General features: G+C 53.2%; 2 protein-coding genes across 4 annotated transcripts; both read right to left on the bottom strand.

Annotated features, from left to right (window-relative positions):
* Window positions 1–2,207: 2,207 nt before the first annotated feature.
* PRSS33 (serine protease 33) lies at window positions 2,208–4,183 on the bottom strand (the record flags this gene model as incomplete). The annotated part of the gene is made up of 5 exons (XM_080677432.1): window positions 2,208–2,366; window positions 2,570–2,739; window positions 2,975–3,246; window positions 3,435–3,600; window positions 4,114–4,183. The coding sequence occupies 5 exons, from the start codon at window positions 4,181–4,183 to the stop codon at window positions 2,208–2,210; spliced, it is 837 nt and encodes a 278-aa protein (XP_080533558.1).
* Window positions 4,184–6,002: 1,819 nt separating this feature from the next.
* On the bottom strand, window positions 6,003–13,016 carry LOC308253661 (serine protease 41-like). 3 transcript variants are annotated; one of them, XM_080679310.1, is made up of 7 exons: window positions 12,763–12,890; window positions 12,648–12,677; window positions 12,532–12,558; window positions 12,192–12,360; window positions 10,718–11,001; window positions 6,764–6,918; window positions 6,003–6,388 (listed from the first exon to the last, which is right to left on the bottom strand). In XM_080679310.1, the coding sequence occupies exons 1-7, from the start codon at window positions 12,827–12,829 to the stop codon at window positions 6,143–6,145; spliced, it is 978 nt and encodes a 325-aa protein (XP_080535436.1). In that variant the 5' UTR covers window positions 12,830–12,890; the 3' UTR covers window positions 6,003–6,142. The 3 variants fall into 3 exon arrangements, with proteins under 3 accessions (XP_080535436.1, XP_080535437.1, XP_080535438.1); XM_080679311.1 differs by lacking the exon at window positions 12,532–12,558 and having other exon boundaries at window positions 12,763–13,016; XM_080679312.1 differs by lacking the exon at window positions 12,532–12,558 and having other exon boundaries at window positions 12,284–12,360; window positions 12,559–12,677; window positions 12,763–12,875.
* Between the last annotated feature and the right edge of the window lie 537 nt (window positions 13,017–13,553).

Here is a 13,553-nt window from a genome sequence, read left to right as displayed (position 1 = left end):
CCAGGCCCTCCTCCCCCTCCCCACACACACTGACCTTGCTGACAGGATGCTGCAGTACAGGGTGCTGTGCCAGTGAGCCTGCCAGGCTGAAAAGTGCTGCAACTTGCCCAGCCCCACAAGGCTGCCACACCAGGAATAGGCCAACAAGAATGGGGCTGGGAGGCCACAATATCACCATAGGAAGAAGCGAAGACAGCAAAGGGAGTAATCCCCCCTCTACCATTCCCAGCTCCCCCTGGAATCAGACCACCTGGGTTCAAATTCCATCATCTGCCAGCTGCATGACTTCAGGCCTCACTTTTCTCATCTGACAAATGAGAAAACAAACCTACCTCACAGAGCCTCAGTGAAAAACCCACTGAGATAGTCCAGTGAAACCCTCTGCACAGTGGCCCAGACTCCTGGTAAGAGCCTGACCAGGAGTAGCATTTCTCATTCACTGGCCCTTCCCTTCTCTGCCCAGTTCCTGCCCCTACCCCGCTCCCAGGCTGCGCTTCAGAAACACTGGGCTCTGGATGGGGACCCATCGCTAAAAGCACAGCAGGTCCAAGGCTGAGGAACCCTGGCTCCAGCCCCAGGCTTGTTCCCGTCTCAGTGCTTTGGGAGGCATCCCTTAGCTGGCTTCAGACTGAGAAAGAATTGGGAGAATGGCCAACATCACCCCACAGGGGTCCTTTGAGTCCCACCACAGATGTGACCACAGCCTTTTGCAGACTGGTCTGCCACAGCCATACCCTGTTCTGGGCACCCTCGTCCCCGATGACCCCCAAGAAACAGCCAAGTTCTACCCCAGATGGATGGCCCTCACACTGGGGGAAAGAGCATCCTGGAGTTCCCTGCTGCCCCGGTCCGGTCCGTAGATTCACACTGCCTGGCCTGGCCTACAGCAACCGGCAGTGACCACCTGGCGCAGCCACTTCCTCTCCTGGGAGAAAAGAAGGGAGGAAGACAAGACTTAGGCCTCTGTGGAGGCAGCTGCTTGGGCCTGCCCCACCAGGCTGCACCTTTGATGATGGCCTTCCTGTTAACTCTTTACCAACTGCTGCTGTCAACTCCAAAGATTAGGCTTTGGATTTTCCAGGTTTTGTTCAGTTTCTTGTTCTTCCTGCAGCTCTAGAAACTGAGCTCTATCTACAGAATGGGTGTCCTTGGCCTGGGAATGAGGAGATGGCAGGTCCCAGGCACAGGAAGGTGGGCAGGGAGCTGTAAAGGGTCTAAGCCTTTCTCCAGATTCAGGTGTCGGGGGTCCTGGGCGTGGGGGTTCTGTTCAAGGCTAGGACCCAGCCCCAGACTCCCCCAGGGCATGGGTGGGGTAATGACAGAAACAACAGCAGAAACACCAGCCAGGCCTGCCTGGGGGCTCCTGGCTCCTTTTGGGCAGAGGGCATGATGCCAGGTGGTCCAGACTCCTGAGCCTGGTGGAGGCCTACCCTCCCCCAGGTATCTTCATTGTGGTGGGGCAAAATCTAGATTCATTTCCTATTGTTGTGTAACCAGTGACTACAAACACAGCAGCTTTAAACAACACACATTTACTAAATCACAGCTCTGTGGGCCAGAAGTCTGGTTGGGCTCAGCTGGGTTCTCTGCCCAGGGTCTCACCAGGCCAAAATCAAGGGCTTGGCCTAGTGGACTCTCATTGGAGGCTGGGGGAAGAATTCACCTCCATGCTTGGTCAAGGTGTCCAGATTCAGTTCCTTTTGGTCAGAGTGCTGAGATGTCCCTTTCCCTGAAGCCTGTCAGCCAAGGCTGCCCTCAGCTCCTGGAGGCTGCTTGAAGTTTCTTGCCATGTGACCCCCTATCCATCTTCAAAGCTAGTGATGGAGAACCATCTTCTTGGTGCTGAATCCCTCTACACTTTGAATCTCCCCGACTTCCTCCAGAGAGAGGGGCACACAGGCCAAACCTGGAATGCCACTTACCGTCTCTGGGTGCCCAGGCCCAGTCCTGGCTGGAGCTGAGGAGGATAAATGAGCAGGAAGGGAAGGCAGGAGTGTGAGACCCCACAGATGGGAGGCTCCTGGAGCGAGGCTAGCAGCTCATGTTTGGTGAGCCCCAAGGAAGGCAGGGGATGGACAGATGGATGGAGAAATGGCTCCTTAGCTTTATCAGGCCTCTGAGCCTCAAGTCAGAAGTGGTAGGGTTGGGGGATGTGCAGGTCCCCAGAGGGACCAAGTAGCTGAGGAACCCAAGTCAGAGTCACCACATCAGTGGTTGAGGCGAGCCTGAATCCAACGGCTGTACATGGCGACATTGGTATAGACACCTGGACGGTAGGGCAGAGCACAGCCCTTGCCCCAGCTCACCACGCCCACCAGGACCCAGCGCCCCGACTTCAAGCAGGTCAGGGGTCCCCCAGAATCACCCTGTAGGAGAAAGGCAAGCTTAGGTCCCAGTCCTCTGAAGACTATGATGGTAGTCCTAGGGCTCCAGTCCCCCAGGTGGTACATCTGGGTTGGGGGCCAGGATGCTGACCCTGGAGGTGGTACCTCCTTGGTCCTGGGTTCAAGGGAGGTAGGGTGCTGGGCACAGGAGCATGGACTCAGAGGTACGAGGCAGCTTCACACACCTGGCAGGCATCCTTGTGGCCCTGGATGTAGCCAGCGCACAGGTTCCCTGGTAACACTATGTGCTCAGCACGGGGCACGTTGGTGCCTACATGGTAGAGGTGGTCACAAGTGCCCGCATCCAACAATGGCACTCTTACTCCCTGAAGAGGTCGCCACTCTGGAAGTGACACTGGGGGACGAAGGGGGACTTGTGAGAGATGAGAGAGGGTGTGGCAGTAAGCAGGGTGGTGGGAGAAGCCTCACCTGAGAATCTAACTTGCCAGGACTGGGAGGGTTTTGGGTGCCCGCAGGTCGCACTGATTCCCAGATTGAAGCCGTGGTGGGAGGGATTCCCGGTCAGAGGGAGGAGGAGGGGGAATGCCTGGCCCACCCCCAGTGCCCCCGAGCCCCGCCCTCTGCCTCACCTCCTGGGAAGAGGCTGCCCCAGCCAGTGACCCAGCATGGAGTACCGCGTGGCGGGTAGGCCTCGGGTTCCGGCAGGCACACAGGCTGGACTCGGGAGCTCAGGAGCACTGGGCGGCGCAGCTGGAGCAATGCCAAGTCACCACGGGCCCCGTTCTCAGAGTAGTCAGGGTGCAGCAGCACCCTCTGCACGGGCACTGAGAGAGTGCGGGGCGAGGCCTGACCCAGACGAAGCGCCCCGAGGCGCACGCGGTACTCAGACACTGGCGCCTGCCTGCGTGACAGGAGCAGGCTACTTACAGCAGCCCCCCACTAGGGCCCCAGTCCCCGCGGCTCACTGGAGCTGGCACCGTCCCTGCGCCTCCGCTAGGTGGTGCCGCGTTTTTCTGGGCCTAGCTTCCCGCTCCCCTCTCCCCCCATCCCTGTATCCCCTGAGTCTGAGCCTGGTGTCTGGCCGCTGACCTCTGGAAGCAGTGCGCCGCGGTCAGGACCCACTGGGGGGCGATCAGCGAGCCCCCACACACGTGCACCCCGCGGTGCTGGATGCTCGCCTGCCACGGCCACTCTCCGGCCCGGGCGTCCTGTCCCCCTATAATCCGACTGGACACACGAGGCTGCCCGCAGCAGGCTGCGAGAGGACAAAGGGGACGGCGAGGGTGGGCGGAGGACTGGAGGCTTGGGAAGGGGTGGGGGGAGACTTAGAGCCAAGGTTAGGTAGGGGTTGGCTCCCGGGGTGGGGAGGGGGACCTGAGGCTTCCTAACCTGCAGACTCCAGTGTCCCAGCAACTCCTGGAAGAGGAAATAGGGAAGGCACTGGATTATGGATTTGGTATCAGATAACGGACTGAGGGGAAGGGTGGTTACAGATAAGGAAGGAAGGTGGAACATATTTGTTGCATTAACCTGGTGCCAGGATTTTGTCCAACTGGTTACCAATTTAACTTTCCCCAAAGCACTGTGTGGTGGGGACTTATACCCATTGTGAAGACAGCACCTCCAGGTTTGGAGAGCCCAAGGTCAGTGACAGAGAGAACTTGAACCCTTGAAGCCAAGATTAGATTGCCCTGGTGTGCTCTGTGGGAGCCAGGCCAGAGAGGAGTGAGATGGGACATCTGGTAGCCAAGGTCCCTGTGGTCAGCACCCGTAGCCGCTGTCCCACACTCACCTAGCAGCAGTAGGAGCAGCACCTGGAGGCAGGAAGGCCCCCTCATTCTGTCTTTAGGACTGTGCTGGGTAAAGGTGGCCCTGCCCAGGGCTTAGACTCTCGTAGGAGCCTGCAGAGAGAGGAAGGAGGGTCCTAGCCCAGAGCACCTGTGTCTCAGAGGCTGTTCTGTCTTCCCTCAGCCCCCAGTTAGTCTCAGGCTTATGCTCATGGCCCAGCTCTGTCTGCTCCCAGGCCCCAGGGAACACCCCTGCCCCCAGCCCCTTTGAGACTTGGCCTCCAGGCAAGTCCCTTCCCCACCCTCTATTTCCATTGCCCAACTGCTGCCCCCACCCACCCTGCCAGCCCCTGGACCCTGTTCTCACCCTTACAGCCGGGTGCCCTCCCAGCTGACTGGGCTGGCAGTGTATGTGGGGGCTTAAAAGCCAGGAGGGGGCGGGCCCTGGCCAGGGGTAATTAAGGAGACCAGGGAGGGGCTGCGGCTTCACCTGTCCAGCCTCAAACAAAGATGCTTTGAGCAGCACTTTCAAGGTGGCAGGAAAGGGACACCTGTAATTCTCAAAAGAAGTCTGTTTTGGGCCAAGGTGCTGGAAACTGGGGGCAGGAGCCCAGCCAAGCAAGGGCAGTGAGGTGGGGGGAGAAGGGCACTGCGGTCAGGCCAGGAAGCTCCAGAGGATCCTTGGCAGCTCTCCTCCAAACCTGACTCAGGCCCCAGGCTCCTTACAGGGCTGGTTGCTAAGGCACCAAGTTCCGGCTTGGCGGGCCCAACATGGAGCCCAGACCCCAGGCCTGGCCAAGTGCTCTCTGGACCCAGGCCCTTGTGAGCTGGGTGACTCCAGCAGTCCTGTCCCCTCACTGAGCATCAGTTTTCTCATTGTGGCCAGGGGGAAGGGGAGTTCCAGCCTCACAGGGCTGCCCCAGGGAATGAAGCCCAAGTGTGATGCACTGCTGGCAGGTGTGGGGCAGAAACCAGGAAGGTCTGCTCTCTAAAGACCTCCACACCTGCCTCTCCACAGCAGGGAACTGTAGGGTGGGGAACTGAGGGAAGAAATGTAGACCAACCATAGCTCCTCACACATCTTGAGCTCATAGCACTTGGGAATCTTGTGAAAACGCAGATCGGCCTGAGCAGTTCCAGGTGCCCCTGAATGGGCCCTACTGGCCTGATCCCTTGTCATGCTGAGGCTGAGTTCTGGGGCATCAGTGAGGAGCCAGACAAACTTGGTGCTGCCTGCCTCTACCAGGCCACCTTATGGTGCTGCAGCAGCTCCTTAGGCACTAGCGTCCTCACCGGGACTGTTTAACTTGGAGCACCCATGCTTCCAGGACAACCCTTAACCCGTGGGGTCAGGAGAGAAGTGCCCCACACAGCATCCTTGTCCTCCGGGTGCCTGCGGTTTCTCTGGGCCCCCCAGCAGGACTCTGCCTCAGTAACCTCCTCATTCAGGCAAACGGCATGGGGTTCTTCCTTCCCTGCCTCAGTTTCCCCACTCCTCACTGGTGCTTCTTGGTATTGCCTCCCAAATAACCCACACCCAGTCCTAGTCCCAGGTCAGCCTTTGGGGGGCCACATTAAGACCAGGAGCACCTGACATCTGTGTGATGAGCACTGGAGTGTTAGGGGGCATGTCCTCCACAATACCCCACTCCAGTCTTCCTGGCCCCCTAGTGCTACTAATGTCCTTCCATAAATTCTTTCTGATTGAACTAACCTGTGAGGGTTCTCCTGTATGAAACCAAAATATGTGTAGTGCAGACAAGCAGAGAAAGAACTAGGAATTAGGGAGTGGTCTTGGAGAAGATGGGACATAAGTGACTATGAGAGTGTCCAGGAAGCCACCCAAGAACACAAAATACTCTGCAAGGAATCAATGAAAATGCACACATTTATTAGCAAAGGAGACAGAAGGGGACCAGAGCCTGATCCGGCAGACAGTCCAGGCGTGTCCACAGCCCTGGGTAAATGTGCCTGGGCCCTGGTCAGGGCCCTCCCCAGCCTGGGCCCTGGTCAGGGCGCACAGGCCAGCTGCATGAGTGGGGCAGCCCAGAGCAAAGGGAGAAGCAGCAGTAGTGGGGAGGGGTCTGGCCTGGGTGTGCTGTGCGCCGTGAGCTTCTGGATCCAGCTGAAGTATCTACTGATGTTGGTGTAGACACCGGGTCGGTTGGGCCTACCACAGCCTACTCCCCAGCTCACAATTCCAATCTGAATCCACAGTCCATTCTTTTCACAGGTCAAGGGTCCACCTGAGTCACCCTGGGGAGCAGCACAGGTGAGCCTGGCCTGGGGCAGGAGGGGCCAGTGGGGAGACCCCAGAACAGGAGGGGCTATGAAGCTGGGCAAACTAGGTGCAAATCCTACTCCTCCCCCTGGAAGTAACCAAGCCTCAGTTTTCACATCTGCAAAGGGGGGCAAAAGTCGCTACCCACCAGGAGTCACATGAGGATCCAAAGAGACACTATCAATGCAAAATGAGCTTTGATAGGCAGGGTAAGTAAGGGCGAAATCACTTTCTCATTAATCAACTCTGAGGGTAGGTTGGTCATGGGGGGGGGGGTGTTGTTCTCAGGCCCAAGGTTGAGAGGGGTGGTGCCTGTTTCCAGCAAGGCTGACTGGGGCAGGGGCACTCACTCTACAGGCGTCGTGTTTGCCATCCTCAGAGCCAGCACAGATCACGTCATCTGCCATTCTATAGAAGAAATTGGGCTGTTGGAACAGGAAATTACACCTGGAGTTGTTTATGATGGAGACCTGTACTTCCTGGAGGATGTAGGGAGCCGGCAGCTCTGCATAGGAGTTGAGGAAACAGAGAAAGATAGCATCCTGAGCCTCTCCTCTGCCATCAGGTTGGGAGGAATGATATGGGCTATGGGAATGGAGACCCCTGGGGCACCCACAATGCCTGGGCCATTGTTCTTTAAAAACAAAAAGGTTTTTATTGATTTTTTAGGGAGAGGGAAAGAGAGAAACATTGATGTGAGAAACATCCATCGACTGCCTCTTGCACGCCCCCTATTGGGGACTGAGCCTGCAATCCTGGTATGTGCCCTAATCAGGAATTGAACTGGCGATAGGTGCATGGGATGATGCTCAACCAACTGAGTGACATTGGCCAGGGCTGGGCCATTGTTCTTTTCTTTAAAAAAAAAAAAAAAAAGATATATATATATATATATATATATATATATATATATATATATATATTATATCTCTCTTTCTCATCAGGGAAAGAGAGGTATCAACATCAATGATGAGAGGGAATCATTAATTGACTGCCTCCTGCACGTCCCCTTCTGGGTATCAAGCCTACAACCTGGGCATGTGCCCTTAACCCGAATCAAACCTGGGACCCTTTAGTCCACAGGCCAACACCCTGTCCACTGAGCCAGACCGGCGAGGGCTAGGATGACATATTTAAAGTGCGGAAAGAATAAAAGTTAATAAAGAATTCTATATCAGGCAAAACTATCCCTCAGAGAATGAAGAAGTTAAGACACTTCCAGATAAACAAATGCTGAGAGGATTCACGGTTAGATCTACCCAATGAGAAATGGGAAAGGGAGCCCTTCAGGCTGAAATGAAAGGACACTAATCAGTAACTTAAACTCATAGGAAGAAATAAAGAACACTGGTACAGCCCTGGCCAGTGTTGCTCAGTGGTTAGAGTGCTGGCCCACACACCAAAGGGTCTCAGGTTTGATTCCCAGTCAAGGGCATATGCCTGGGTTGCAGCCTCAATCCCTGGCCTCTGTTAAGGCATGTGTGGGAGGCAACCAATCTCTCTCACACTGTTTCTCTTTCTCTCTCAAAATCAATGAACATGTTCTTGGGTGAGGATTAAAGAAAAAAGATCCTGCCCAACTAAAAAGAAAAGAAAAAAGAAAAAGAAAAAGTGAAACAAGTTGGAGGACTCACACTGCCCAATTTCAAAACATACTATAAAGCTAAAGGAATCAACAATGAAATCCTGGCACAAGGATAAACATACAGACCAGTGGACTAAAATTGTGAGTCTAGAAATAAATCTATACATCTATGGTAAATCCACTTTTGACAAAGGTGCCAAGACAATTCAATAGAGGAGAGAACAATCTCTTCAACAAACAGTGCTTGCATAACTGAATATGCACATACAAAAGAATGAAGTTGGGCCCTGGTCAGTGTTTCCCAGTGGTTAGAATGTCATCCTGCCCACCAAAGGGTCATGGGTTTGATTCTGAGTCAAGGCATGTACCTGGGTTGCAGGTTCGAGCCCTGCTCTTGTTGGAGCACATGTGGGAGGCAACCAATCGACGTGTCTCTCTCACATTGATGTTTCTCCTCCCCCTCCTCCCTCCCTTCCACTCTCTCTAAAAAAAAAAACCAAAAAACAACAACAAACAATGGAAAAGATATCCTCGGGTGAGAATTAACAATAAAAAAGAATGAAGTTGCCCTGACCGGTTTGGCTCAGTGGATAGAGCGTCGGCCTGTGGACTGAAAGGTCCCAGGTTCGATTCCGGTCAAGGGCATGTACCTTGGTTGCGGGCACATCCCCAGTAGGAGGTGTGCAGGAGGCAGCTGATCAATGTTTCTCTCTCATCGATGTTTCTGGCTCTCTATCCCTCTCCCTTCCTCTCTGTAAAAAATCAATAAAATATATTAAAAAAAAAAAAAGAATGAAGTTGGACTCCTACCTCATACCATATGCAAAAATAAACTCAAAATGGATCAAAGACATAAATATAAGCACTAAAACAATAAAACTTTTAAAGAAAACAGAGGTAAATCTTCATGACCTTGTATTTTCCAATGGTTTCTTAGATGTGACTTCAAAAGCACAAACAACAAAAGAAAAACATATAATTTGGACTTCATCAAAAATTTTTAAATTGCGCATCAAAAGACACTAACAAGAAAGTGAAAAGAAACATCCAGAATTAGAGAAAATGTTTGCAAATTATATACCTGATAAGGGTCTAGTATGCAGAATATATAAAAAATGATTACAATTAAACAAAGACAACTCAATTTTAAAATAGGTAAAGGACTTGAATATTGCTCTAAGAAAGATACACAAGTAGCCATCACACACATGTAATGATGCTCAACATAACTAGTTATTAAAGAAATGCAAATCAAAACCACAATGAGATTCCACTTCACACCCACTAGGATGGCAAAAATTATAAAACTTTGGAAAATAACAAGTTGAGGAAAATGAAGAGAAATTATTACCCCCATTTATTGTTGACAGGAATGGAAAATGGTGCAGCTGCTGTGGAACATGGTTGGTTCTTCAAAAGTTAAACATGGCCCTAACTGGTTTGGCTCAGTGGATAGAGCATTGGCCTGCGGACTCAAGGGTCCCAGGTTCAATGCCAGTCAAGGGCATGTACCTTGGTTGTGGGCACATCCCCAGTGGGGGTGTGCAGGAGGCGGCTGATTGATGTTTCTCTCTCATCGATGTTTCTAACTCTCTCTCCCTCTCCCTTCCTCTCTGTAAAAAAATCAATAAAATACATTAAAAAAAAACTTAAACATGGAATTACCATGTGATCCAGAATATATATGCAGAATTGGAAAAGGACGTTCAAACAATAATTTGTATACTAATGTTCATAGCAGCTCTATTTGCAATACCCAAAAGGAAGAAACAACACAAATGTCCACCAATAGATAAAGAAATAAATATGATTTATCCATACAATGGAATATTATTCAGCCATAAAAGGAATGAAGTTCTGATTTCATGCTACATGAACCTTAAAAACATTATGCTCATTGAAAGAAACCAGACACAAAATGTCATATATTGTATGATTCAATTTCTATGAAATATCCATAACGCATAGAGGTAAAAAGCTGGTTCGTGGCTCAGCTGGTGTGACTGTCATTGAATGATGACCCATAAGCCAGGAGGTCACCGATTAGATTCCTGGTCAGGCCACATACCTGGGTTTTGGGCTCAATCCCCAGTAGGGGATGTGCAGAAGGCAGCTGATTGATGTTTCTATCTCTCTATCCCTTACCCTTCCTCTCTCTCAAATCAATAAAAACATAGATATTTTTAAAAGTCTGGTTAGTGGCTGCTAAGGGCTGGAGGGAGTGGGTAATGGGGAGTGACTGCTTAGTGGTTATGGGGTTTCATTTTGAGATGATGAAAACATTCTACAATTAGGTGGTGATGATGGTGCAAACTGTGAGTATACTAAACCCCACTGAATTGTATATACTTTAAAATGGTGAATTTCATGGTTTGTGAATTAAATTTCAATTATAAAAAAAAAAGCCAATACCCAAGGCCTCTCTGAAAAATCCAGCCCCAAAACTCCAGATCCCTGCAAGTTGAGGAATTTGGCCTGGGGAAGCTGGTCCTCTCTATTGCTGGCTCTGGCTCACTGTCTCTGGGGAGGACAAGGAACTGAGTGGGCACAGAAAGTCCTGCCCTTTCAGGAGGAGGAGGAGTGGACAGCAGATGGGGAGAGAATGCTGATTAGGCCCACAGAGGGGCCTAGCTGTACACAGGCCAAGGTCGGGGCTGGTGTGGCTGGAAAAGAGGATAATGCCCCCCCCTCTTTCCCACCCATCTGTCCCCAGTCTCACTTTTATTCTCACGGATGTCCCCCCAGCCAGTCACCCAGCAGTTACTCTGGTTCTGGAATTCGAAGGTGGAGGCCATAATACAGATGGGCTGGATGTACTTATTGTAGGTGACAGAGGAGGTCAGCCTCAGCAAGGCAATGTCGTTGAGTGAAGACTCCTTGACATGAGGGTACGCGATAATGTCCTGCACTCTGAAACGGTGGTAGATGGCCCCCAAGTTCCAAAGAGATGGGCTTGAAGACAGCTCACCAAATTGGGCCATCCAGTTCGATGGATCCCTGTTTCTGACAGGGGAGGAGAGAGCAGTTAGAGGTCTTTTTGAAAATATATTTTTATTGATTTCAGAGAGGAAAGGACGGGGAGAGAGAGATAGAAACATCAATGATGAGAGAGAATCATTGATCGGCTGCCTCCTGCAAGCTCTACACTGGGGATGGAGCCCGCAACCCAAGCATGTACCCTGACTGGGAATCGAACCATGAGCTCCTGGTTCATAGGTCAACGTTCAACCACCAAGCCACGCAGGCTGGGTTTGGTTAGGGGTCTTTAGCGAAGTGTGGGCCACCTGAGCACACCTGGGGCCCACTCAAAGGGGAGACTGCCCAGGGTGCTACTAGGGCTCCTCTTGGGCACCAGGAGCAGTTCTCCTTACAGGACAGAGTGTCCAGTGAAGAAATGGCGAGAGCCCAGAGAGCCTGCAACCAAAGCCCTGGAACCCGGAGAGTGGGGGCTGAGAGTAGGGCGGAAGGGTGCCTCTCCCTGTGGTCTGACTGGCCAATCACTCAACCAGCCTGTCAGCCCTCAGAGCCATCCTAAAAAAATGAATGAGCCCTAACCGGTTTGGCTCAGTGGATGGAGCGTCCGCCTGTGGACTGAGGGGTCCCAGGTTCGATTCCGGTCAAGGGCATGTACCTTGGTTGTGGGCACGTCCCCAATGGGAGGTGTGCAGGAGGCAGCTGATCGATGTTTCTCTCTCATCGATGTTTCTAACTCTCTATCCCTCTCCCTTCCTCTCTGTAAAAAAATCAATAAAATATATTTCAAAAAAAACGAGTGAGCAGATGCACAGATGCCAAAGTGGGATGCTCAGCAGAGTGGAGTCAAAGCAGCCTCAAGGGCCACTGTTGCCACAGGCCAGGTTCTGTGCTCACCCACCTCGCTCATTCCTCCCACCTGTGGCACACCTCCCCTGGGAGGTGGGGGGAGGAAGGTGAAGGCTAGTAATGCCATTTGGGGAGAAGAGAACAAGAAAGAGAAAAGAACAAGACACACAAATGTGCACGGGAATATTCTGGACACCCTTCTGGGGGAAAACTGAAGAGTTCCCTGCAGGGGCACCATTGGAACTCACATGGGTGTGAGCGGCTGCGGCGAGGCCTGGGGCTCAGGAGAACAGGAGGGTCACATTTGTGTAAGGCGTGCGCGGTGCAGACCCAAAGAGCCGCGCCACGGGCCGGCCCGCCCGCAGACTTACTTTCTGAAGCAGTGCGCCGCCGAGAGCACCCAGCGCCGGCTGAGCAGGCTGCCTCCGCAGCTGTGGCCTTTGTGACGGAGCCGCAGGCTCACCTGCCACGGCCAGCGCCCACGACCGGAGTCCGTTCCGCCCACGATGAGCGAGTGGATGTTCCGGCGGCCACAAGGCTCTAGGGTGGACAGACGGACATGCGGCTCAGCTGCAGGAGACAGCCCCACCTGCCCGCCCTCGGCCCCAGGGAAACCGTGCTAGGGTCCTGCAGCCTGGGGAGAAGGGGACGCAGGGACCCTTCCCACGGGTCTGCAGGCCCCGCCCCTTCCCCCGGGGACCCGTCAGTTACGCGTAAGCCGCGACGAATTCTTGAAACCTGGGGCGGGAGAGATGAAAAGAGATGGCGCCCTGTGCGTCCTGGCCGTGGTGCCCTGGGCTGGGAAACGCGCATCTTGGGTGCCTTACCTGAAAACAGCTGGTTCTGATCCTGCAACCCTGGGGTGAGGCGAGAAGGTGAGCTCCCCTCGGTCTCCATGCTCCCCATCCTACCCTGTCACCCCTAGCTCCGGCCTGAGCTCACCCTGCATCTCGAGTTCGGCCCTCACCAACAGCTGCACCAGCAGCAGCACCGCGATTCCAGCGCCCATGCCTCCTCTCCCGAGGCTAGACGCCCCCACTGCTTCTGCGGGCTCCAGGGCCAGCGCTGGGGCGCCCCCTGGGGGAGAAGGAGCAACAGCGACCCTGGCGCCACCTTCTCCCAGCTTGACCTTTCTGGCTCCAAGGGCTTTTGGGAACATCAGACCTCACAGCGCCCCAGCTTTGAGTTTCTCCTGTGGCTGGGTCCCCAACTACACCCCTTGATATGACCCAGGAACTAGTGAACGCCCCCCCCCCCAATCCCTTTCCTGTCTGAACTCTGGGATCCTGGCTACCCCTTTTGCTGTCCCCTTTTCTATCCATCTTTCCTTCGAGGAAGGACCATGACGCCCATGAAAGCACATTAACAAGTCCTCATTGAGTGCTCATCGGGGTCCTAGCACTGTGTCACCTCTGTTAACAGTGACGATCCTTTACAGGACCCACCGAATAAAAGCTGGCCTGATTTTGACCGCTAGAGAGCTCTTAGCCTCTCACTCTGCTTGCTGTTTTGCAACAGGCCCCAACTAACTCCACAGAGTCTACACTGGCAGGGGTCCTCAAACTACGGCCTGCGGGCCACATGCGGCCCGCTGAGGACATTTATCCGGCCCGCTGGATGCCGCTGCCTGTCCTGCTTAGCAGCCGACTCGTCCCGGGCCCGCAGTGCACATAGGAATTTGTTCATAGTTTTTTTAAAAAACTATAGTCCGGCCCTCCAATGGTCTGAGGGAC

This window comes from Plecotus auritus, assembly GCF_963455305.1.
Source record: "Plecotus auritus genome assembly, chromosome: 7".
Lineage (NCBI taxonomy): Eukaryota > Metazoa > Chordata > Mammalia > Chiroptera > Vespertilionidae > Plecotus > Plecotus auritus.
The sequence above is the reverse complement of the archived record's forward strand: the minus strand, read 5'-3'. Positions and strand labels throughout refer to the sequence as shown.

Bases quoted from the DNA above. Each gene is read 5' to 3' on its own strand.
- LOC308253661 (XM_080679311.1), bottom strand. From the start codon at position 12,979: ATGTTCCCAAAAGCCCTTGGAGCCAGAAAGGTCAAGCTGGGAGAAGGT. The intron at 11,002-12,191 runs GTAAGTCTGCGG...CTCCCCTGTCAG, and splicing joins GCGGCGCACTGCTTCAGAAA to AAACAGGGATCCATCGAACT. The intron at 6,919-10,717 runs GTGAGACTGGGG...ACTCCTATGCAG, and splicing joins GGACATCCGTGAGAATAAAA to AGCTGCCGGCTCCCTACATC.